Source organism: Melanerpes formicivorus, unplaced genomic scaffold (assembly GCF_026170545.1).
Source record: "Melanerpes formicivorus ecotype bairdi unplaced genomic scaffold, bMelFor1.0.p_v2 SCAF_14, whole genome shotgun sequence".
Taxonomy (NCBI): Eukaryota; Metazoa; Chordata; class Aves; order Piciformes; family Picidae; genus Melanerpes; species Melanerpes formicivorus.
The window spans coordinates 12363455-12387687 of record NW_027142366.1 but is presented as its reverse complement, the minus strand read 5'-3'; the positions used below and the strand labels follow the sequence as shown (position 1 = coordinate 12387687).

Here is a 24233-nt window from a genome sequence, read left to right as displayed (position 1 = left end):
AGGTAAAAATGTAAACACAGGATTTTTTTTATTCTGATCTAGATCCTCTTTTTATCCCTGTGAATATACTAGAAAAGAGAATATTTTCTAATGGTAGGCTGACTGAGCAACATCTCCCTCACACAAAAGTTTCACCAAAAAGATCGGCATCAAACTGCACAGATCACAAATAGCAGCCATCACAAGGCAAGCAGTAAACAAGAGAAGACAGGATGTTTACAAGGGAAGAGCAGACTTTTGCCAGCATGACCCTAATTTCATAAAGCTGCCTAATATTTCAACTGTCTGCTTAAAGAACTAGGCTTTCTTAACTGTTACTTTGTGTAAAATATCTTAGTTTATTCCTATGTGGCCAGGTCCTGTAATGCTTAATAACTAGGCAGTTCACTACTTACTAACAGCCATCACCAACTTGGAAAAGAGTAAAACCTTTGAAGCTTCAAAGTGGATAGCTGTAATTGTTCTAATGTTCTTGCTACGTTATGACAATCTAGTCTGAGCTCCTGTCACAGCCCAGATAATTTCATTCAGTAACATCTGATTAATCCTTATGATTTGTTGATTCATAAGAAGGACATCAACTGGTCATCTTAATTAATCTTTCCACTCAGGTGCAAAATTAATTATACTAGTAATCTGTCAGAAAGAACAAATAGCAAGACAGGAGTCAAGATGTAAACCTGAAGCAAAACAAAGCTCAGCAAGTATGAAGAAAGGAGAAGGTTAGAATGCATTTGCTATGCACGAAAGAAATAATAGTGGAAGGAAAGACATTTCCTCATCATACCTATTACTTCCATTTTAGGACTAAAATAGTCAACCTCAGCATAGCATTACAAACATGGGCAACTCATCTTAATCCTATGCCACAACCTCTAAGATGCTTCCACTGTACTTTTATCACAAAGCATATTGATTTCAATGGTTCAGAAAATTCTGGTGAATTACAAAATGTATTCTAGCAAGTACACTTAAATATGAACAAAAATAAGAGTGATACTTATCCAGACAAGGTGTGTATCTTCTGCAATACTGTTATCCAGGGATCTCCTACGAAAGGAAATCTTTGTGTCTGGATTTATTTTCCTTCAATTTAATTGGCCCAATTATTTTCTACACTCATGTAAACCACCTAATTTAAGTGGATCTGCTTTAGCAGGGGTGTGGACAAGATCTCAAGACGTCCCTTCCAACCCCAATCATTCTGTGAAACATTCAATATTCACAAGCTCTGTGGCAAGATGTCCTTTACCCCCATTATGTTGTGGAGAAAAACACCCTCACTTGTCTTGAAACTGCATGCTAAGAGTTTCAATAGATGCTCTAATTTGCATTCTGAAACAGTTAAAAATCTCTCCATGTCTTTCATGATTTGAAAGACTGCTATCATGTTCGCCTCTCAGCTGTCTTTGTTGCAGGCTGAGAATTTCTAATATGCTCTCCAAATGAAAAAGCTTCATTTTTCACCCACACTCCCATTCTGATACACTTCTTTAGAGACAACTTGAACTGCACACAGATAAGATAGAGATTATACACAGCATAAGAGTTTTCTGTTTTTCTATTACTTTCCTAATGATTTCATACAATTTTGGGTTTAGATCTCCCTAAACCCTTCAAAAATTGTCACACTATCTACTTTAAAATCTTCTGGTATCCAAGCCAGAAGCTATTTATCAGGCATTCAAACATTTTGCCCTTGAATTCCTGGTGAACTGCATGTGAAGATTTATCCTCTATTAGTTCAGTAAGATCTTCCACAACAGATAATCTGCTATTTCTCCACAAGGAATAATCCAGAACAGGAAACCCCCAGAACACCACCATGGTGAACACAGATGTTAAAACATTACTGCTTTATGTTCTGACACCTTCCTCTTCAGCTTGAATATTTCTGTCACTTTAGCAAGTGGCCTCTTCCTAGCATGTACAAAAGAAACCATTAGATTTCATGGTTTATGGAAGTTCTTAGAGGCCTGTAACACTATTTTTACTTTTTTTTACCTCCAGAATGTGTACACTCCCCTATTTTTCTTTAGAGATACCTTAAATTCTTTTATATTTTTTAAAATATATCTATTTACTTCTAATAACTTTCCTTATTGTACTAGTAAGCCATCCTTCCCTTGGTTTTCCTTTCTTAAAATAGGTTATGTATTGCCTCTGAGCAATACCCCAAGTTTTAAAGTGTCCACTAGGCCTGCAAACCATCTTAGATACCCCTTTTAGGTGTTATGTTTTACCAGTTTTCTCACTTTTTAACTAATTTCCTTTTTATAGGTAAATATTACAGTAGTGAATTTTTGCCTTCATTATTCCTTTTACAATAGAATTTACATTAATTTTATTTAAATTCCTATTCCCATCCCAAATATCTGCTCTTCTTTACACATCAATCTTCCTCTAGTTTTCCAGTTTATAAATTCTATAATCTTCAAGTGCCAGTAACTGAGTTCTGCATTTAAAATCACCCTTCATGTGAAAAGTCATAGAATCAACAAGGTTGGAAAAGACCTCAAAGATCATCAAGTCCAACCTGTCACCCAAGACCTCATACCTACTAGACCATGGCACCAAGTGCCATGTCCAAACCCCTCTTGGAACACCTCCAGGGATGGTGACTCCACCACCTCCCTGGGCAGCACATTCCAATGGCTAACAACTCTCTCAGTGAAGAACTTTCTCCTCAACTCGAGCCTAAACTTCCCCTGGCATTCCCCTTTCATTCCAGAAACATGTCTAAATTCTAGTGAATAAATCCTTTATTTTTTCAACATTTTTTTCATTCATGCAGCAGAATACTAGATCTCCACCTCTCCATACTCTCCTACTGGAAATCAAATGGAAATCATCTTCCACACTATGACTTAGTAGCTTATGCAGAAATATGAAGTCTCCCTACCTTTATACTTACCACACCAAGTCCCATATGATATCGCAGGGCATGACAAAACTGAACTTCCCTACTCTCAGAAGGGATCTTTGTCCTCAGAGGACTGCTCAGTGTAAGAGAAAACAAAGACCTAAATGGCTATTTAATTTTAAATCCCCTGCATCACAACATATATTGCTTATCTTTATTGTAGTCACCACTTATATATTGCAGTTATCTGAAAGTCTGCCAGCTTTGTGAAATGGTGAGATACCAGAAAAAAAGTGGAGGGAAAAAGCAATTTATTCAACCTAACTACACTTAAATGCACATCCAATTCTAAATGGCATTTTCACTAAAATTTATACACTAATTGCTGTAACATCCACAGTTGAATGATCTATATTTATGGCTCTGTTAATTTTTAAGACAGTATTAGCTAGTGCTAGATCATGAAAACTGATTAATCTGCTGCTTACAACTGTCACCTTGAACCCACAGAGTATAAAATTTGGCTGTTTCTAGACCTTGCTTTTAAATTCTTAATATTAATAACCAGCAAATTCTGCCAGCTAAACATTACTGCAAGAGTGCAGTTTAACTCTACAAATACAGAGGTCTGATTGAAATTTTTACATCTAGTGAGATTCATTATAAAATGTTGCTTGCTTTCAGAGTCCACAACCTTATTTCTGAGCTAATCCAGAATTCTTAATCTTTAAATGAACTATTGGATGGTTGAAACTATCTGACAAGTATGCTGAAGCTGCAAACTTCTATATTCACTGAAGACTATAACATCTGGGTCTTTTAAGGCTGGAAAATGTACTGATTTTGAACATGACATCTGAAACCTTTCAAAATATTAAAATGACACAAAAATAAATGCTTTACAGCATTACACATCAGCATTACAAATTAATTACAATTAAGCACTATAACACAACTCCTGCCTGAGTCTAGTCATGTTCTGTCCAGGTCAAGTTCTCCCAATATGCAAATGGACATTTTTTGCTTCTTCTCCTGGTTTAAGAAGTAAAAATACAAAATTTGCATTTATTTTTAAGAGGCACAGCTACTCAGATTTATGTCTCCTAATTCATATATTCTTAATAAGCACAAAAGGATGACAGATACTGTGGACCTGATACATTCATACTTTTCCACATTATTTTGGGTGTTCTGCTATACTTTCCAACATCTTTTGGTCATTTCCAAGGCATGTGATATGCATGCAGTAGCTTATTATCTGCTAGAAAGCATGTATTTATGAGCAAAAAGGAACAGAAAAGGGACAAGAACTCTAAAGTGCTTCAACAATTAATATGACATAGAAAGTCTCCACTGTCAAACTGTCTTCCTGTCTCCATCAAGCGAAATGCTGCAGAGATAGACAATTTCAAATCAGCAAAGGTTAGCGAGTTGGTGTGTAACAATAGAGGCAAGAAGGACAATCTTTCTAGCTCTCTAATAACACAAAATGCATAGGAAACCAAACCATGTCAGAAATGGATCTGTATGAACCACATTTGGAAAACCAATGGTCAAGGTCCATGCCTTTCTGTAAATCTTCATTTGGCAGCAACATCTTACCTTCAAAGTATTACTCATACATCCAATTTTCACACAAGACAAGCAGCTTAAGGCTAATTTCTTATTAGCTTTAAATACAGTGATAAATATTTAGCATACCTAAAAATGATGGTTACCCAAACCTTCAAACTGCCTGTTCCAACTGGCACACTTGAGCTTTCTCCAAAGTATGCTTGACAACTTTTCTCTCAGTATTGATCAGCACAACCAGGGGCAAGTTTTTACATGTCAAGTTACAGTTACTCAAGTACTGGCAAAGAAATCTGAACTCCAAGAGATGTTGGTAATGACCTCACTAGTATCAACATTCTGCAATATTGCTACTTTCATTTACATTGATATACAAGAAGTTTCTCATGTAGTTGATACAAAGTGTTATACATGGCTTCTAATTTTCTGCCATTGGAGAAGTAAATGATAAAGCAGCAAAAATAATGTTTATTATGAATAAGAGGACTCTCAGAAACAAGCTCAGTCATTTATCCTAATTGTTACTCCCACTCCTTGTCTGTTCATTAAATACTGGTAGCCTGGTAAATATCTCTCTTCCACAATTTCAGCACTGAATCAAATTCCCTGTAATCAGGAGTACATGTTTTGGCACAGATTTAACAAGATAAATGCACAGTGTTGCTATTGAGGCTATTCTGAAGTTTTTACAAATCAATGCTTTCCTGGTAGCTATAGAATGCAGAATATACTGCAAGCATATGATGTCATATTTGATCAGAGGTGTGGCAAATCACTTCAAGTATTTTATCACAGTACTATGCTACTATAAGTTCAAGTTGTTTGGTTTTTTTCTTCCTACATACACAATGACAGAAAACAAAGTAATTTACTAAACATATGTTCTTGCCACTCATATTCCTGTTACTGAGATTGAAAACTGTCAGGAATTCTACTGATGTATTTTTCTGTAAGGAAACATCTAAGCAGGTACCAAGATCAAAGTTTTATAAGAATTACAGAAGTTTTAGTTCCCTTCTAAAGGTAATGTTTACTTGCTTTTAAAAAATATTAAAGTTGAATTAACACACAACTGTGGATGTTACAGCAAGTAGTGTATAAATTTTAGTGAAAATGCCATTTAGAATTGGATGTGCATTTAAGTGTAGTTAAGTTGAATAATTCTTTTTTCCCCACAACCTTTAATAGTATACAGTTTTCCTCCTATTCCTTCATCTGTCACAACATCTCTTACTAAAGAGCTGCCTACAGCTCATCCACAAGCAGTTGCAACAATTGTTTTGTTTCTACTTCTTGACAACCAACCAAATGTAGAGGGAAAATCTGTGCACAACAGACCACTAGTAAACACGCCTGAGAAGGCAATAGTTTAAGTTAACTTTTTATTCCCAACTTACATGGAAAATTATGGCCTGTTTTCCTTTGCAGGAGGTCTCTCACTGCAACAAGTCATGGCCATGATTTGACAGTTAGAAATTATGTTAACTTTTCATATGCAACAGCATCAGGGCAAGAGAGATGTATTGGGGTGGATATTGATGCATCTAAGAAAGTCCGCATTACCAGACTGGTGTCTGGGTTTAAGAGCCTGTAGCCAGTGACAGCAAAGTGGAAGAATATGCAAGAGCCTGAAAGGCAAAAAAAAACCCCTGTACTTGTCAACAAGTTATGTTTCCACAAATGCTAATGTTCCTGAATTTGACTGATTATTCAATGCTTTTGAACAAATTACTACCTGTTCAGTATTGTTAGCTTTTCCTTCCATTAGTTGAAGTCTTATTTTTCATTGTCTTTTACTGGCCCAAAGGTAGGTGTTTCCTGCATTTTTCAACTATCTGCCAACACTTCATAAATGATTCAAAATTCTACAAAAATCAGACTGAGAGGAATGTTAAACAGCTTCAGAAATCTTGTTCAGAGCTAAGTACACACAGCTGAAACAAATGTAGAAAATTTTTGTAGCTGCTAATAATTGACAAATAAATACAAACAGCCTGGGACAATGTATTAAAGAGTGTTTAACGATTACGGTGCCATTCTATCCATGGACCATATCATGATTCTGAAAGAAACAATTCAGGGATGAAGGAACACTTCAGTGCTTCAACTACAAGGCAGACTAGAGGGCATATCCCTAAATTCAGACCCAGCTGAAGCTGAACGCACCATGAACACTTCCAATGACACACAGTGAAGTCTTACTGCACCATTCAAAATGTCTTTGACTCAGTACAGTATGCCACATCAGTCTCTGTCTAGCAGCATTTCTGGTCACTGATATCCCTCCAAACTGAAATATATATGTATATGCATACTGAAGTAGCCATTAGTGATTCATATCTAATTGTTGTACTCCTTGCCCAACACAGCCATCTTACCAGCATGCTTTTAAAGTATGAAAAGCCAACTCTCAAAATACACTATTTGGATAATCAACACAATCCTATGGATGAATATGTACAAAGTTACTGCTGCTGTTTATTAACTGTTCTCTACCGAAATTATACTTCAATCTTTAGATTATTCAAATGTGCCATTTTAGTCAGAAACCTTTGCACAGAGCCACTTACCTGATAAACATGGAATGCATTAGCAGCTTTTCCACGCAGAAAGACTGAGGGAATCCAGACATTAATAAGAGCACGGTTTGATCTGAGGAGAAGAGAGAAAAACTTAAAATAGTCAAACATTTATTTATAAGAACTGCAAATCAACTACCTCCAGTGATCTAATGATCAAAGTGATCAACAAAACAACGTTTCAAACAGAGCAGCAGAAACACTGTAGTTCTGACAAACTTTTATACTCGCTGTATCTGAAAGTGTGCTCTAGACCTATCACAACTGAAAAAGAGTACTAAATCAATTCCCTTTGCAGACTTGTGGTTTTTTTTCAGGCTTGGGATTCTTTTACAGTGTGAATTTGACAACATTTGATTATACACATGAAACAAAAGCTATTCATTTCAACAAACTCAACATTTTGGTCCACAAAACTGAGTTCATTATATAACAGAAGAGCACTGCACAATTATGGAGAAGCCATTTCCATTCATTCTTTGTAATTCATTTCCAAATTGCTATGATTCAAAGAAATCACCCCCTCAAACACAAAAAGCAAGATTCATTAGTCTTACCAATAAAGACAAAACTCCAAATCACAACAGTTTAGGATCATCTGGGATGATCAGCTCTATTGTTTGTGGGTTTTTTAAGCACTACTTACATGCATTGATAAGGATTTATTATGAAAAAAATATAAAGTCCATGATATTATGAATAGCATCTATCAATCCAGAGCAACAGAAAAGAGTGCTTTGTTAAAATCCTAACACAGCTCAGTGAAAAGAGCACTCCAAGACAATCTCCATAAATCTCAACTTCTCACATCTGTTATTAAAAACTACACCAGGGCACAGACTGTGCAGTCCTCTGTATTTTTTTAACAACGGAACACCACAGCTGAGAATTCAGTTATTGGAAATAATCTACAAAAAAAAAATAAATCTTTGAACCTATTTCCTTATTCTTCTTTCCCATAAAGACAGTATGGAGAGAAAAATATGAGTGTTATGAAACTTACATTTCAAAATCTGACAAACTCTGATCTTCAGATGTTTGACTCAAATCTCCAGGGACCTGTATGTACAAAATGGGGCTCTGTGTCAGAGAATGGACATTTTTCGATCGTGCCTACAACCTCTTTGCCTCCATCTGAAGTGACAAATCCTACCACTACATATATATATATATTTAATTTTTTTCTAACTAACTTCAGTACAATTTTTGCATCAATAAGAACAAGGATGTCATGAATGAGTTCCAGTGCTTGCCCATCTCTATTGGAACAGATTGGTTACTGATCTTGAGATGATTATTGATGTATTATACAAAACACATTGATGGCCTCATACTCTTGAAAACACAGACTTTTTGTTTTAACATTCCTCTCTTGGTTGCAGAAGTTCTGGAAACCAGTAACTAGACATTTGGAAATATCACTGCAAGCAATTGATTTAGAAATTACAGCCACTAAAATAGATTATCAGCAAGGAAAAGAAAAGATAGTGGAAAAAGCATGGAAGATATTTTTATAACAAACTGTAAATGATATATACTATTTCAATAATAAAATGTTAAGAATTTGGCTGTTATTTTTCAACAAGTCAAAGTGGGATCAAATATTCATATCCCACAACTTTTGACAATTACAAACTTTACCAGCTTTGCAAGTTCTAATTAAAAGTTACTAAGTAGCAGACAGCCAGCACAGAGGTTTCTTTTACTAACATGTAACTGAAATTTATCCTCTTCTCAGAATAACACAAAAATCTTTAGGTCTGTATTCAATGCATCATTTCAGTTTGGGCAATAGCAGCTAGTAACAACTAACAATAACCTAGCACTTAAAAATACAGTATCCTTTCTACTTCTTAAAAAGCTTTAGGAATTAATTTTCTCTTAGTATCTGATACTCATATCAGTATCTGATAGTATCAATATCTAACTACTGGATTAGGATATAGAGATATGTGAGTAAAACCAAAAATCTCTGAACAGGGACATACAGTCCAAAATCTCCCAGTAAGAAAGTACAGCTACAGTATACATGTGATTTATCATTTGCCATCTCTTAATACAACAATGTGATTGTTTCCATCTAAAAGGCTGAAAATAAAAGGTGAAATCCTGCCACACTAATATACACAGAATTGTCATCAGTCATTCTACGCAAATCTTACGATAAAAGAGGCGTGAATGCTTCCAGCACAAACAAAAAAGTTAGGAGCAAAATCACATTATCCCATGAACACAACCTATCAAAATATGTCTCCCCCAGAAGATGGACAATTATTTGAAACATTCCTGACTCCTGTTTCTTCCCAGTTCATTTTCACATTTCAATTCAATCTTTTCTTTCAGCACAAAAAGGCAAAGTGAAGCGATAGTTGGTAGAAAACCATTTAGTGTCTGAAGACCTATTTTACATTCAATTCTCCTAAACACAATCAAACACTATTAAAAATACCAAAAAGGTGTGCTTGACAGCTGTTATTTCTTACACACTCATTCATCCAGAGTAACGGTTTAGAGCTTATTCTAGAGTGTAACAAACACACACTTACAGGCCCTCTCAGATCAATTAGTTCTTGCCTCATCTGTGACACAAGAGCTTCTTTAGCCATCAGAGCACGGTGCAGCCTCTCATTGAATTCAATCAGTTCCCCATGCATTTCAGCTACCTGAAAAACAAAGCCAAGAGATAATTGCACTCTAAACTGAGAAAAAAAAAAGTCAAAAAAAAGCTGGGGGGAGCAGGGGGAAGGCAGCAGTATTTTATTTCTTACATGCACAGCAATTTCTATTTATAATTTTTATTCCACCAAAACACAGCTAAATGAGGCCTCAAGCATGGCCTTTTGGACATGCACTCTAGCTGTGTCTGCACTCTCCATTTTTGAGTCCAAGTATTAAGAAACCAGCAGCTGACACAGGATGTTCATGAGAGTGAACAGAGCTGAATGAACAACAAGGATGAAAACTATACCAAATTACAGAGCAAACTATGTTTACATTGGTTCCCTGCCAAGAGAAGCAAGAAACAATAAAACTGAAATCAAGGTTAAAGATAATATTGAGCTCTTGAATTTTTCTTAGACAAAAGTAAAGTGTAAGCCTACAGCATAAAAGGGAAGAACTCCAAAAGGCAAAAAAGCTCCCAAATAGCAAAAGCCTAAATTGTAGCAGTAATGTATTATCATCAAGAGAACATGAGAGGAAAACCAGCAGAAATAGGGAGCAAGGCTAAAAGGAATTTGGAATGTGTATTCACCAAGGCTTCTACCTACTTCTACCAGAACCAATATACAATAAAATTGAACAAAACTTTTGATTATGATGGATGATCCACCAGTACGTAACATATCTCACAAGGGAGTTGTCCTGAACTGATAATGTCACTCAGAGCCTCAAAGAAATTTGAGCCAAAAAGGGTTTATAGAATTATTCACAAGCCAAAAGAAAGACTCTTCAGAAAACTCCAGCTGTCAGAAGTTCAAATGTAAATCCTCCCTATATGCCTCCTGTATTAAAAAAAAAAAGGAATCCTGATGAGGGCCACTCTCAGAGGTAGAGCACCAGATCAACAGTCCCAAGGCAGCCACCCAAAGCTAGGAAAGCAGTAGAGGCAATAGGGTAGAATTATGAAAGCACAGTTAAATGAGTATTGACCTTCAAGGACAGCACAGGAACTTAGACTACTGCCAAATCTCTTAAGAGTTGCTAGCTTTCCTTCTGGAGGCAGTTCACTACTATCTACGAATTTTATATTTTAGTTTTCTTTAATTATCATTCTGCCTTATTCCTCTTCCCCAGGGAAGTTCCCCAAGATAAAGCAGTTTAATTCAATTTGTTTATTTTAGGCCTTACTTTTACTTCAGCGCTTTGTTCCAGACAACCTGCATCCTCCACACAATCAAAGCAAACAGAAAAAACAGCTTCAATTTGACAAGGCAGAAGCTGATGTCATGGATTAAAACTCAAAAGAACATACCCCAAAAAAATTATAACTGAGTTTGAACTTCCAAGTATACTTTTCCAATTTCTTTTAACATTAGAGGGAGTCCTTAAAAATCCAATCATTCATCATATGCACAAAAGGAGTTAAACTAAGCCCAGATACAATGTGTCGAGACTGACTTCTCTCATTCACTCTGAGTTTCCAAGCTAGTCTGAAATGTGCAGCAAATTCCAAGCTAAACCCCAATAACGATAATGGAACAAACAACAAATTTTCCCTGTAATAGGACTTTAAGGAAGTACAAAAGCCAAAGATTTCAGAGTGATTAAACCCCCAAAAATAAAATTTTGTTAGCCTGATTAGATAAGCACTCTGATATTAATATTGATGCTGTATCTTAAACATCACAATAGAAAAATCTTGCCACACATCTGAGTTAACCTTTAGTTCCACTCCTCATTTTCTGAAGTGCAAAGGTTTAACATAGTATTAAGACAGTTTCAACAATCAAAAGCTTTTTTGTTAGTACTTCTAGTGTACTAAAGCAGCTTTAATTTACTGCTTTTGATTTTGACCTTGCCAAGCCTTTTTGTTGCAGTTAATGCCATTAGCAACAGTAAATTCCCAGTCCCATAATTACTCTTTTTCTGACTCCTTCTGACAAAAATCCAAACATTAGGACTTCCACATTATCAACTAATGACACTGTATTCATATCGCAACTGTTCAGTCACCATCAGTCTGATAAAAAAGGTTCTTTGACGTCAAACACTTAATAGTAATTAGTAAGCTCATTTTGAGAAACAAAAGATGTCTAAATCCATATGACTAACATAGCAGGTGCCACTTACCAAGCAGGGCTGCTTCATAAATGGCAAATGCACACCAGACGAAACTGTCAACTTTACTAGATAAAGTAATAATATAATGTCATAATTCTGGATAAATTCCATACTACTCATCCCAATTCATAACCTGTCTCAGGTTAATATTAGCAGTTCACTGTTAATTACAGAAAGCCAAAGCTGGGAGGCAGAACTTTTCTTGTATTTCACATAGAAAAAGATGCAGTATGCTACTAGTTGAAATGCACAGGAAAAAAAAACCAAAACATAGTACTGAGTTGATTGATTGGTTATCAAAAGCAATATACAAATTTATAAGACCCCAGTAGTTCACATATTTGAAATCATGTTTGATTTTTCAGTGCCTGTCCCTATCAAAAGGACAAAATCCAAACTCTCTGATGCAGTATCTTCACAGTTTTCTCTCCCTCTAATTTGGATGTCTCTGAAATAACTTCTTAGTTGCAGACTCAATGAACATGTAAATTCAAGAGTTCTCTCAAAACACTGGAAGTAATACAAAGTGTGCCCAGCAAAATTAAATAATAAAAAGACAATTTTAAAGCAAATAAACAAGCAAATCACTTCTTACATATTATCAAAAGTGCAAACTGGCAAACATGGTACTGAAGAAAATCACTGTTATAACTAAGAGACTTCAGTACTCTTTGTCAAAGAAAAATGTATTACCATTACAGTAAACCAAAAGGAGCAATAAGACATACATCTGAATATTAAGTTCCTCTAATTTTACCTGCATCAAGGTCTGTTAAAAACAATAGAGGTCTCACTGTAATTATATGCTTTCAGTTATATTCTATGTCATCACATCTTCCTTTATTCATTCCACACTGAATCTTAAGCAATAATTTTCCCTACTGCAACATCAATAATCTTTATGGCTGTTTTTCTCCATGGCAATATGTTTAAAGCAGATAATTAAAGCCCAAGTGGCCCAAGACTCTCTTGGCCAGATAACCATTCAGATTTGGTTCTGACCATATCAGAAATCATACTCAAAGAGCCCAAATTCTTATTAAAAAGGGGAAGTGAGGCTAAAATAAAATACCTAGACTGGATGCAAGTGCACTAATAAAGTTGGTGTCAATAAATAATATGACTGACAGAAGAGGAACAAACAAAAAAGATACAAATTGCATTCTTAATTCAGTGCTAAGAGACAACGATTTTTTGGTTCACAAAATGCTCTTTCCCAACTCTGTCCTATGAGACAACATTGAATCTAAGCAAGTAAGTGCTATTATTTAATAATAGTATTTGCAGGCAATTTAATATCTAAGGGGGGGGGGAAATCATTGTCTTTACATAACCCTGTCAAAAAAACACAAAACTTCATCGATTTCGAATAAAATGGGTCATGGTAAATCAATAAAACAGCACTCAGAGTTTTCAACCAAGTTATTCAATATCTGAGAGTTTATTTCTTAAATAAAGGTTTCTTTTTATTCTTGTCTTATGAATGTCATTAACAGCCAAGAGCACACATTATTAATACAGTAAAAGATTCTATGTTTACCACTACTATGTAGAACCACTTGGGAATCAAAAGTAATAAAAGAACAAACCAAAATGATTTTTGGAAAGAAAGCATGAGGAAAAAAAATGACAAGCAAACAATTCTTTGTAGTCAGAGCTGGGGTTTTTAAAGCAGGTAAGTAAGTTGCCCAGTGGCTGTCACAGCCTTTTCACATAATTGCCTCAGACATTGCCAAAATTGGTTTACTGTAAGCAAGAAGGCTCCGAGGAGACTTTATTGTGGCCTTCCAGTATCTTAAGGGGGCCTCCAAGATAGCCGCTGAGGGACATTTTAGGATCTTGGGGGGACTAGGGGGAATGGAGCAAAAGTAGAAGTGGGTAGATTCAGATTGGATGTTAGGAAGAAGTTCTTCACCATGAAGGTGTTGAGACACTGGAATAGGTTGCCCAGGGAGGTGGTGTGACAATGAGAGAAAATGGCCTCAAATTGTACCAGAGGAGGTTTAGGTTGGATATTAGGAAAAAATTATTTACAGGAAGAGTGGTCAGGCATTGGAATAGTCTGCCCCGGTAGGTGGTGGAATTGTCCCTGGAGGTGTTCAAGAAATGTGTGGACATGGCACCTCAGGACATGGTTTAATGGCCATGGTGGTCTTAGATTGATGATTGGACTCAATGACCTTGGAGGTCTTTTCCAACCAAAGCAATTCCATGATTCTATAACCAAAATTATCTTTTGTAGATACTGTTTCAAATGTTTGAAACACTTCAACTTCACAGAAGAGCTGCATAATTTGTCAGCAATTTAAAAAACATTAAACATAACCTTTTTGACATATGTCAGATCTCATGAATACCTAATACTCAGAAATCAACTCTTAGCTCTAATCTACTGGGTGTACTTCTTTGAACAAAGTGAGTTCATGTGATCGGCATATGCACGTTCCCAGCCTCACATACCAAATGCTCAGAGATCAATCTGTCAGGCATAAAAATACCATACTACACCTACCACACAAAAAGTTAAGTCTGTGAGCTTTAGGAAGATGCACAAGAGTATTTTCAAGTTCATTAAAAGGCAAACCGCAGGTTTCTGCAGAACTTTAAAAACTGCACAATTCCTGGTTAATTTATGTAGAAAAATTCCAACTCCTATGAAAATGTTTCTTGTACAGGTGGGGTTTTGGGGTTTTTTAAGCTGTTTTTTAAACATTTCTACAGAACAATAGAGGACTAATAGATTGTGATACAAGCTTCAGTACATCACAAGCCAGTTATTCCTGCAGAGGGGCCAGTCTCCTCATTCCCTAGTCTAACAGGAACAGTCTAAGCCAGGTGAAATGAAAATTCAGTGTCACGAATCGAGTCTTTAACATCTCTCTCATACCTTTTAGCACATGGTGAGCATTTAACTTGGACAGAATGCAGGTTAAATATACCACTAAAATTACTCTGCAAAAGAGTACACAATTATCTAAGCCTAAAACTGCAAAGAAAGTTGAAGTATTGTTCTCTCTAATTAGACACGTTTACTTGTTCATTACTGGTCTACAGTCACAAAGAAAGAGAATGGGTTAGTCCAAAACAATAGAGATAATTTATTCGAAAAATCACTAACAGTAGAAGTTTCTCTAAGTTTCTTTACTCCTTCAGAAATGCTAGTTGCAATCTTTGTTTATCCACATGGTTAGAATAGAATAGAAGAATAGAATAGCAGAATAGAATAGAAGAAGAGAATAGAAGAGAATAGAAGAGAAGAATAGAAGAGAAGAATAGAATAGACCAGACCAGACCAGACCAGGTTGGAAGAGACCTTCAAGATCATCGCGTCCAACCTATCCAACACTACCTAATCAACTAACCCATGCAACCAAGCACCCTGTCAAGTCTCCTCCTGAACACTTCCAGTGATGGCAATTCCACCACCTCCCCGGGCAGCCCATTCCAATGGGCAATCACTCTCTCTGTGTAAAACTTCCAATGAACACCTCCAATGGAGTCACTTGAGGAGGAGACTTGATGGGGTACTTGGTGCCATGGGTTAGCTGTTTGGGTGGGTTGGATTGGTTGATGGGTTGGACACGATGATCTTGAAGGTCTCTTCCAACCTGGTTTGGTTTATTCTAAATAAAGTTTATTCTTCCTCCTGACCTCCAGCCTGAACCTCCCCTAGCACAGCCTCAGACTGTGTCCTCTTGTTCTGGTGCTGGTTGCCTGGGAGAAGAGACCAACCTCTGCCTGTCTACAACCCCCCTTCAGGGAGTTGTAGACAGCAATAAGGTCACCCCTGAGTCTCCTCTTCTCCAGGCTAAGCAGCCCCAGCTCCCTCAGCCTCTCCTCATAGGGCTTGTGTTCCAAGCCCCTCACCAACTTTGTTGCCCGTCTCTGGACACACTCCAGCAAGTCAGCATCCTTCCTAAACTGAGGGGCCCAGAACTGGACACAGTACTCGAGGTGTGGCCTAACCAGTGCAGTGTACAGGGGCAGAATGACCTCCCTGCTCCTGCTGGCCACACTGTTCTTGATGCAGGCCATTAGATAAATAAATAAATAAATAAATAAATAAAGGTTAAATAAATCCATTTATAGATCCTAATGCAAGAAAATCAATACGTACTTTTTTTTGTTTAATAAATAAATTTGGTAAGAAATTGACAATTTCTTCAATATATTATTAAGAACAAAATTATTTCAATGGAAAAAAAAACGAAGAAAAAAAATCTCTAGTTACTCAGCAGAGCCATTATTTTTATCCTCTTGACAGCTAGTCATTTCTCCTCAGGGAGACCTCAATATCCTGATCAGCTACCAAGGAATTCAAGGAAATCTTTGTCTTCAGCTGAAACAGTCTACTAAGCACAAAGTCACAGTTACTAAAACTGCTTAAGTCTGAACATTTTTCAGACCCAAACCTAGCTGAATGGAACTGTCAGAAGAGCATTCGAGAGTGGTTTTTTATCCTAGTCCTGAATCTGCAACACAATGCAGGCTAACCTTTGAAAATAAGATCTTACATCTTGCATCTGTGGACAGAAAAAGGAACAATATATCTGGAATGTTACAGAGGCTAGATCCTACTTTGAGCATGCAAAGATGCTGTTACCAACTAGCAAGTAAGATTCAGAACCAACCTTTCTCTTCTGGATGTGACTTATAACAAGATTCTACAGTGGCTGCATCCATGCTGTGCCCTCAGTGCTACTCCTAACACAAAATCAGACGTGTTAAAAACAAACTCCTGAATGTGCAGCACAAACTTAGCAGAACTAAGGAAGCTGCTTTTAAAGATGAAGAGACTTTTACCTGAGTTTTTAATTAAGATATTCTTTTGTAGGTACAGAACAGAGAAAAGTACTCAGAAGAACTCAACCAAGGGAATGCATTAGGGAGAGAATTAGTTTCACATGGTCCTGTGAGAAAGGGATAACCAAGTATAAATGTTTTAGAAGCACCATATTAATCTCTTTGATGTATGACTTGCATTTTTAGTCATCTTCAACTTTATCAGTTAATATGAGTATCCCATTTCAGAGTATTTTGGGCCAGAGAAAGACATACAGAACTGTTTTACTTTTTATAAAAATGTTCATTTAATATTTAATAGGAGATATGGGTATTGGATATTAAATTTCATTACTTTTGTCTGGAAAATAATTCTATTTAAATTTAGGATGAAACTCTAATCTTTCTTTTTTTTTTCATTAATGAATTTTACATTAGCCTTAAAGTGAATCTTGCATTAAGAACTTTTTGTAACGTGGTCACGTAACAGAACTAGTGATTTTGTATTGCAGTGGCAATCAGAAAACAGTAAGAAAGCACAGAAACAGCTGCAGATTTCAGTAGGCCCTCATTTTAAAGCTCAACTGGCAAAACAGCAACGTCTCTAAACATGTACTGTACATTTTACCACACCTTAAAACTGTTGTCTATGACACTTTCAACTTCCCCATCACCAGTTATAACCTTAAGGAACTTGTTTATTTATTAAAACCTTCACTTCCAAAATCAAAGTGTAAATGTGTACACTTGTTAGGAAAATTATTATCAATTTGTTTTAAATATGCTTTGAAGTTGAATAAAGAAATTTGTATTTTTACCACAGAAGTAAATCTTCCATTTTTTCTTTTTAACACATAAATCAGACTTTCTTTTACAATGGGTAAAAAAAAGACAACTAAGCAAAGAAACTACTTATGGGTTCAAGTATTATCTTACAATTACAATTCTGTAAAATTTGTGTAGTACAAACTTTACCTCTATCAATTTTCTTTCATAAGAGCTGGCCAGTTCCTCAGTGTTTTCCGCTTGCTTTTGCTCTGGGATAGTAAATTCACCATCAGTGCTCCAAATATTTGGCAGAACTGAAAAAAGAGAGATCTCAAATCAAAATGCTAACTTTCATAAACATCTAAGACAAGCTGTTCAGAAGTAATAGCTCTGAAAGAAACAGTTACTACAAGTCAAAATAGGATGTAATACAAATGCTGCAGGGAGCTTTTTTGTAACCAGTGTTAGACAGGGACTCTCAAATGATACAGAATGCAAACTAAAAGCATTTTCTGTTCCCTGACTCCAGCCATCTAATATCTGTAGGAAGTGACTGCACTTCCTAGCCAAAGACCTTGAAAATTAAGCCTATGCTTCTCTTTCATGCCTTTTTTCTACTTCTCTTCCAAAATATCATGTCACAGCACTTGTACAGACTACTTATATAACACAGAAACTACAGAAAATAGGACTGAGAATGGACACTCCATACTTCATCTAGTATTTCCTGGGCTTGTGTAAAGCAGAAATAGCTGTAGTTATTTCATTCCTGACAGTCAATTGTCTAATTCATTCCTAGAAACCTCCAATAATGGAGATTTTATGCTTCCCTGCACAATCTATTTAAATTTAAATATTCTTCTCAGAAAGGTTTTCCTGATAGCTAATCAAACTTCCTTCACCTGCCATTTAAGCCCATTACTTCTTTTCTTATCCACAATGAATTAAAACTGCAGTTTATTCTATTCCTGCTCCTAGCTATCATTTATATACTTGATGATTGCTTTAAGGCCTACTCTAAGTCTTCTCCAAGTTCTAATTCAACTTTTCCTCACGGATCATGAATTTCTAAAAACACAGCTTAGCAAATATAAAGTAAACAACCCCTAATAAAAGAGAGGTTTAACAAATGCTTTCACCATTTTTCAAAATCTAAATTATATATACAAGCACTATATGGTAGATAGAAGACATCTTAATTCATCTGACTAAATAGCCTTGAGCCTGGGAACTGATTTTTGCTTTGAGGAAAAATATATACATTCAGAAGATTATTATTAAGTGAATTTTGAAAGCTATTTTAAGAGGTATGTCTCATAAATCTTGCTTGAATTGTTCAGCCAGAAACTTCTATGATCAGCATTTTCCTATACATAATATTATTGTACCTAAGCAGGTTTGAAAAATGGTACACATTCAACTCCTGCTGATGGCTGAGAAATCAGGGTGCTCATTTATTAAGTATTTAAAAAAACAATATCAAACTACTCAGTCTACAGAGTGATCTCTCACTTTGAAAGCTGGTATGATATTCTGAACTTGACATGGTTCTGACTAGTCACATTTGCTGAGTGCAGTTTTTGTTGTGTTTTTAAGTCACTGTCAGGCAAAGTGTTATGCTGAGTTTCAGTTATTAATTTAGGAAACTATTCAAAAGCCATACTCAATAGCATCTGATCTGATTACTGTGGCAAACGTAGATTCTTCTCTATTTATAGTCATAAAAATAACAGCAGAAGCTCAATCTATTTTGACTCTTTCAAAAATAGTTTCACAGAAAGTATAAACATGTAGTGTTCTAAAATCTACAATACATTGCAGCCTTTTGATACCATTTGGAAGAAGATTAATCATCATTGAAATTACTCATTATGATAACAGAGAGCAGTACCGAAATTAGGTTTATGCAAGAGTTTCTCCTCCCTGTAGAAGACAATTTCCTAATATTACAGCGAAAGAGGAGAGCTTGGAGTTCTCCAAGTTCAAACAAATCAGAGTTCTGTGTCCCTGTCTATGTGGTAAGGCTAGTTAGAAGGTTTAACTTAGGAGCATGTAAACTAGTATATAGGAAACCAACAAGAATTTTGACTTACAATGACAAAAGCAAAAAAATACAAGTTTTTCATCCTGTTTTCTTCACAAAACTGTCACAAACTCAGACCACAGTAATAAATCAAGTCTTGCAAATATACTCTGTATTCCCTTCAAGCATGTGAGCTAATTAAGAGTAAAATCACTTAAGACCAATTGTTATGGTCCACAAGTGGAATTCAGTGACTTGCCTTAAGTTAAACAGCAATACATATATTGAGAAGTCCAAATAGCTCTTTCTAATAATGCATTCACTATGAAGGCTCACAGCTGAAAAATGTGAATGTTTACAACGAGATACTGCAAGTTATGTATATAAACCATGAGGGATACTGTTTATATAAATCTGATGGAAGGAAAAAAATTATTTCACTCTCTTTATTTGAATGTATCTAAACATCTTAGCTCTCAGGGATTATTTACATGCTGAGGTACTTTTTTGAGTCAGATGCTCCAGTACTACTACGAATTTCACATAAATCTCCAGTGGCAACTAAGGGAAAATAAATATTGGTTTTATTAAAAAGACAATGCATGAAGTTAGGATATAAGAAAAATTAACTACAAATAATGTATATAGCTGAAACATATTCTGGTCATTCATGATAGACATTACAGAAGATTACAGTGGATTGATTAAATATCCTCTGAGCATAAAGCATGCATGTATTCATTTTTAGAATTGTTGGTACTGTTCCAACCCCCTTTTTCATGTATAAAATCTGACCATCCTACTCAGTTTCTATTCTTATCACTCACTGATTTGCATAATTTTAACATGGCAGAATATAGCTAGCCTAGAAATATTTTTTTTTTCTTTTCCTATAATTACACTCATCATGGAAACTGTCAGTATCTAATGAAGGATAATTTCTGCTATTATAAGAAGCTTAAGCGATGGTTTTCGGGAATAATTCTTAATATGAATCAGTACACTCCAGCAAAGTCGGAAGTAAAAACATGTGGTCTCACTAACAAAAATCCTTTTAAGGATGAATGAAGTTTTCCAACTACAGGTAAGTACAGTAACTAGCCTTTAAGGGCAGAATCAGTGGAGTATTCGTTCACATAGCCACTTATACAGCTTATATAGTTTTTTTATATATATATATATATATATATATATATATATATATATATGACAGATGGTGCCAGTTTCTGGAAAGCCTCCTTGACTCTCCAAACACCACCTCTAGTCAGTGGAAATACAGGTACCACTGGAAGACCATTTAGAATCAAGATGCCAATTTATCCTGCCTATCACCACTGACCTCTGAAGAAAAATGGGTAGCACTGGTGATAACATATCTCATTACCTCTCAGATACAACATCAGCTCTTCAGAGTCAGAGCAAATCAGAAAAGAAAGGAACATGTCTGGTCTTCAGACAGACACTATTCCAACCTGCCTGCAAACACTGATCTCCAAAACACTAACGGTATTATGTAGAGATAAGACATTTTCTCTCCTCAAAACAGAATAGAATAAACCAGGTTGGAAGAGACCTTCAAGATCATCGCATCCAACCTATCATCCAACACCACCTAATCAACTAACCCATGCAACCAAGCACCCTGTCTAGTCTCCTCCTGAACACCTGCAGTGATGGTGATTCCACCACCTCCCCGGGCAGTCCATTCCAATGGGCAATCACTCTCTCTGTGTAAAACTTCCTCCTGACCTCCAGCCTGAACCTCCCCTGGCACAGCCTCAGACTGTGTCCTCTTGTTCTGGTGCTGGATGCCTGGGAGAAGAGACCAACCTCTGCCTGTTTACAACCCCCCTTCAGGTAGTTGTAGACAGCAATAAGGTCACCCCTGAGTCTCCTCTTCTCCAGTCTAAGCAGCCCCAGCTCCCTCAGCCTCTCCTCATAGGGCTTGTGTTCCAAGCCCCTCACCAACTTTGTTGCCCTTCTCTGGACACCTTCCAGCAAGTCAACATCCTTCCTAAACTGAGGGACCCAGAACTGGACACAGGACTCGAGGTGTGGCCTGACCAGTGCAGTGTACAGGGGCAGAATGACCTCCCTGCTCCTGCTGGCCACACTGTTCCTGATGCAGGCCAGGATGCCATTGGCCCTCCTGGCCGCCTGGGCACACTGCAGGCTCATGTTCAGCCTACCATCAACCAGCACCCCCAGGTCCCTCTCTGCCTGGCTGCTCTCCAGCCACTCTGACCCCAGCCTAATATTATTCTTATGTTCCAATATCACATTAATTCACATATTATTTTTTAAATGAATTTTTCATCTGATATATTTTTCTGGAAAGCTCTTTATTGAAGAAAAAAAAAAAAAAAAAAAGTCAGACCACTTCATCTAGCAGAAAACACTCTTTAAAGTTCAGTTCAAAAATCTATCAGTATTTTTTTCAAAAGGAAAGGATATCAAGTATGCTATTTTCACTACTAGGAGATACTATTCTATCATGGTTAGAAGAGGCAAATAATTGCAATTATCTCCTACTAACCCCACTTTCACAAAAATGATTTCATTTGTTTTGGTGATGACTCAGTAAAGAGAGCAAAGACTTCTTGATTGTTTCTGCTCAGCACTAGTTTGACAGTACACCATCACAAAACATTCTTTTTGCTTGATATCAGTCTGCACCACAAAACTGTTGACAGAACAGCAACCATCCCAGTCAGAGATGCATCAGGGACAGTTCCCTCAGAAACAGAATTTGCCATCTTTTCAGATGTTAGTATTTTTCTACATGGGGAAGGCTGATGTTGTCATGGGTAGCAGCATGTGGAAGCATGAACCATGTCCCCCAACAGCACTAGGGTTGTTCTGTGTGGCTGAAGTGCTAGCTATGGAACATTCGGTGGTTGGATATCTACAGGGATCCACTCCAGGATTTCTGTAAACCAGAGATATGTCTGTTCACTGGTTATTGTTTCATTGTCAATTTTCATACAAGTCCAGAAGTACTCCCATCATGTGGTTACTATATCTCCCTCCAACAAATTGTGTCTCATTGGCAGCATACAGCAAAATAAACCCTTCCCCTTCCCTTACCTTCCCTTCATTTTATCCTTACCTTCCACTGCTTGACCTTCTCTTCTGAGCATCTGGACAGCTCCTACATACTTCTTAAGTTGCACTTTTAGCACCTCATTTTCTCTGTTGATAAAATGAACAGAATAAATAAATATTACTGCTCTCTCAAAATAGATGAAAGCCCCTTTCAAAGGAAATAAATATACTATCTGTAGTAATAAGCTACATCTGTGTTATGTCATCACAATGACAAAAATAATAAAAATCACTTGCACATCAACAGCAGAGTACAAGGAAAACTAATTTTCCAGGACTATATAAACACATCAGTGAAACAGGTATCTCATAATCAGGAACTTCTCATTAACTGTGCAATTTAGATTTTTCTATGGTAGACTACATTGATGGCAGAAAAATTATACAGTCTACCTAAATAAACTGGTGATTAATAAAGATGGAATCCTAGACAAGGAAATTTAGAATGGCAAATACAATTAGTTTATACTTCGGAAGGGCTCTAACAAATTGAATTTCAATCAAAGCTCACAAGCACCAAAAAAGAGAGGAACCTGCTGGATTGGGTCCAGAGAAAGGATCACAAAATGGTCAGAGGTCTGTAAGACCTCTCCTATGAAGACAAACTTGAGAGACTTGGAGTTGTTCAGCCTGAAGAAGGCTCCAGGGGGCCCTTATTGTCACCTTTCAGTATTTAAGAAAGATGGTGACAAACTTTGTTGCAATACAAGGGATGATGGGTTTAAATTAAGAGAGGGAAGACTTAGAGTAGATGTAAAGAAGAAATTTTTTTAAGTGAGAGTGGTGAAACACTAGCCAAGACTGCCCAGAGAGGTGGCAGATGCTCCATCCATAGAAACATTCAAGATAAGGTTGAATGATGCTCTGAGCAATCTCATCTAGTTAAAGACTTTCCTGATGACTGCAGGGTGTTAAACTAGTCAACCCTTAAAGGTTCCTTTCAACCCAAACCATTCTATGATTCTATGAAATCATATCTGATTAGCAGACATGGTTTCATGTTAACAGATTACAGCTGTTGAACAGCTTATACACAAAAAGGTAAGCAATTTATTTATGGGAATTTATTTAAGAATGAGAAATATTCATAAACAAATGCAACTATGTTCAATGGTCCTCATCATGCATGTGCATATATACACATGCACACACCTCCAATATATTATATGTATACATACAGACAAAAAATAAATTGCTGTTGTGAGCAATGCCACAATTATATATAAACACCCTATGCATGTCCCTATCTTCATATTTCTATGGATATCCAATCAGCTTTGTGAATTATTAAACCTTTACTCTTTCCTTTTGTAGGAAGTTGCTACATATTTGAGAATAAACTACTGATTACCAATCAAATTTCAACAGTCTTTGATTACTTTAGATGTTTCATGATATTTTTGATTTCCTAAACTACAAAGTCAATTTTTCCAGAAATGGATGCTGATATTCAGGAAAGCAAATAATCTATATACTACATTAAAACAAGTTTAAACAATTCATTCATGAAAAAAAAAAAAAAACAAAAAAACAGCCAGATAAAAAGATTTCTCACCAGAAGTCTGTATGTGTCTGCAAGGAATACAGTATCATAGCCATTACAAAAAAAGCCATTCTAACACTTCACAAGGAATACAGAGATTACCATTACTTGAAACTAAAATGACCTAAGAATTATTCCATTTTTCAAAGAGAACTTAGGAAGGTCAGGAAAATTTCTGTAAGTAAGCTAGCATTCTGCCCAGGAGGCTAAACACTC

General features: G+C 36.3%; 1 protein-coding gene across 4 annotated transcripts in view; it reads right to left on the bottom strand.

Annotated features, from left to right (window-relative positions):
* SNX29 (sorting nexin 29) overlaps positions 1-24233 on the bottom strand; it is a 99001-nt gene that overhangs the window by 45988 nt on the left and 28780 nt on the right. For 3 of the 4 annotated variants that reach the window (XM_068147081.1, XM_068147082.1, XM_068147083.1), the window contains exons 14-18: positions 22479-22561; positions 17554-17660; positions 9561-9677; positions 8018-8073; positions 7006-7087 (exon numbers count right to left, since the gene is read on the bottom strand). In XM_068147081.1, the coding sequence (XP_068003182.1) occupies positions 7006-7087; positions 8018-8073; positions 9561-9677; positions 17554-17660; positions 22479-22561 (445 nt within the window). Of the gene's footprint in view, positions 1-7005; positions 7088-8017; positions 8074-9560; positions 9678-16626; positions 16707-17553; positions 17661-22478; positions 22562-24233 lie in introns of those variants that run through there. The other variant, XM_068147084.1, reaches the window with a different exon arrangement.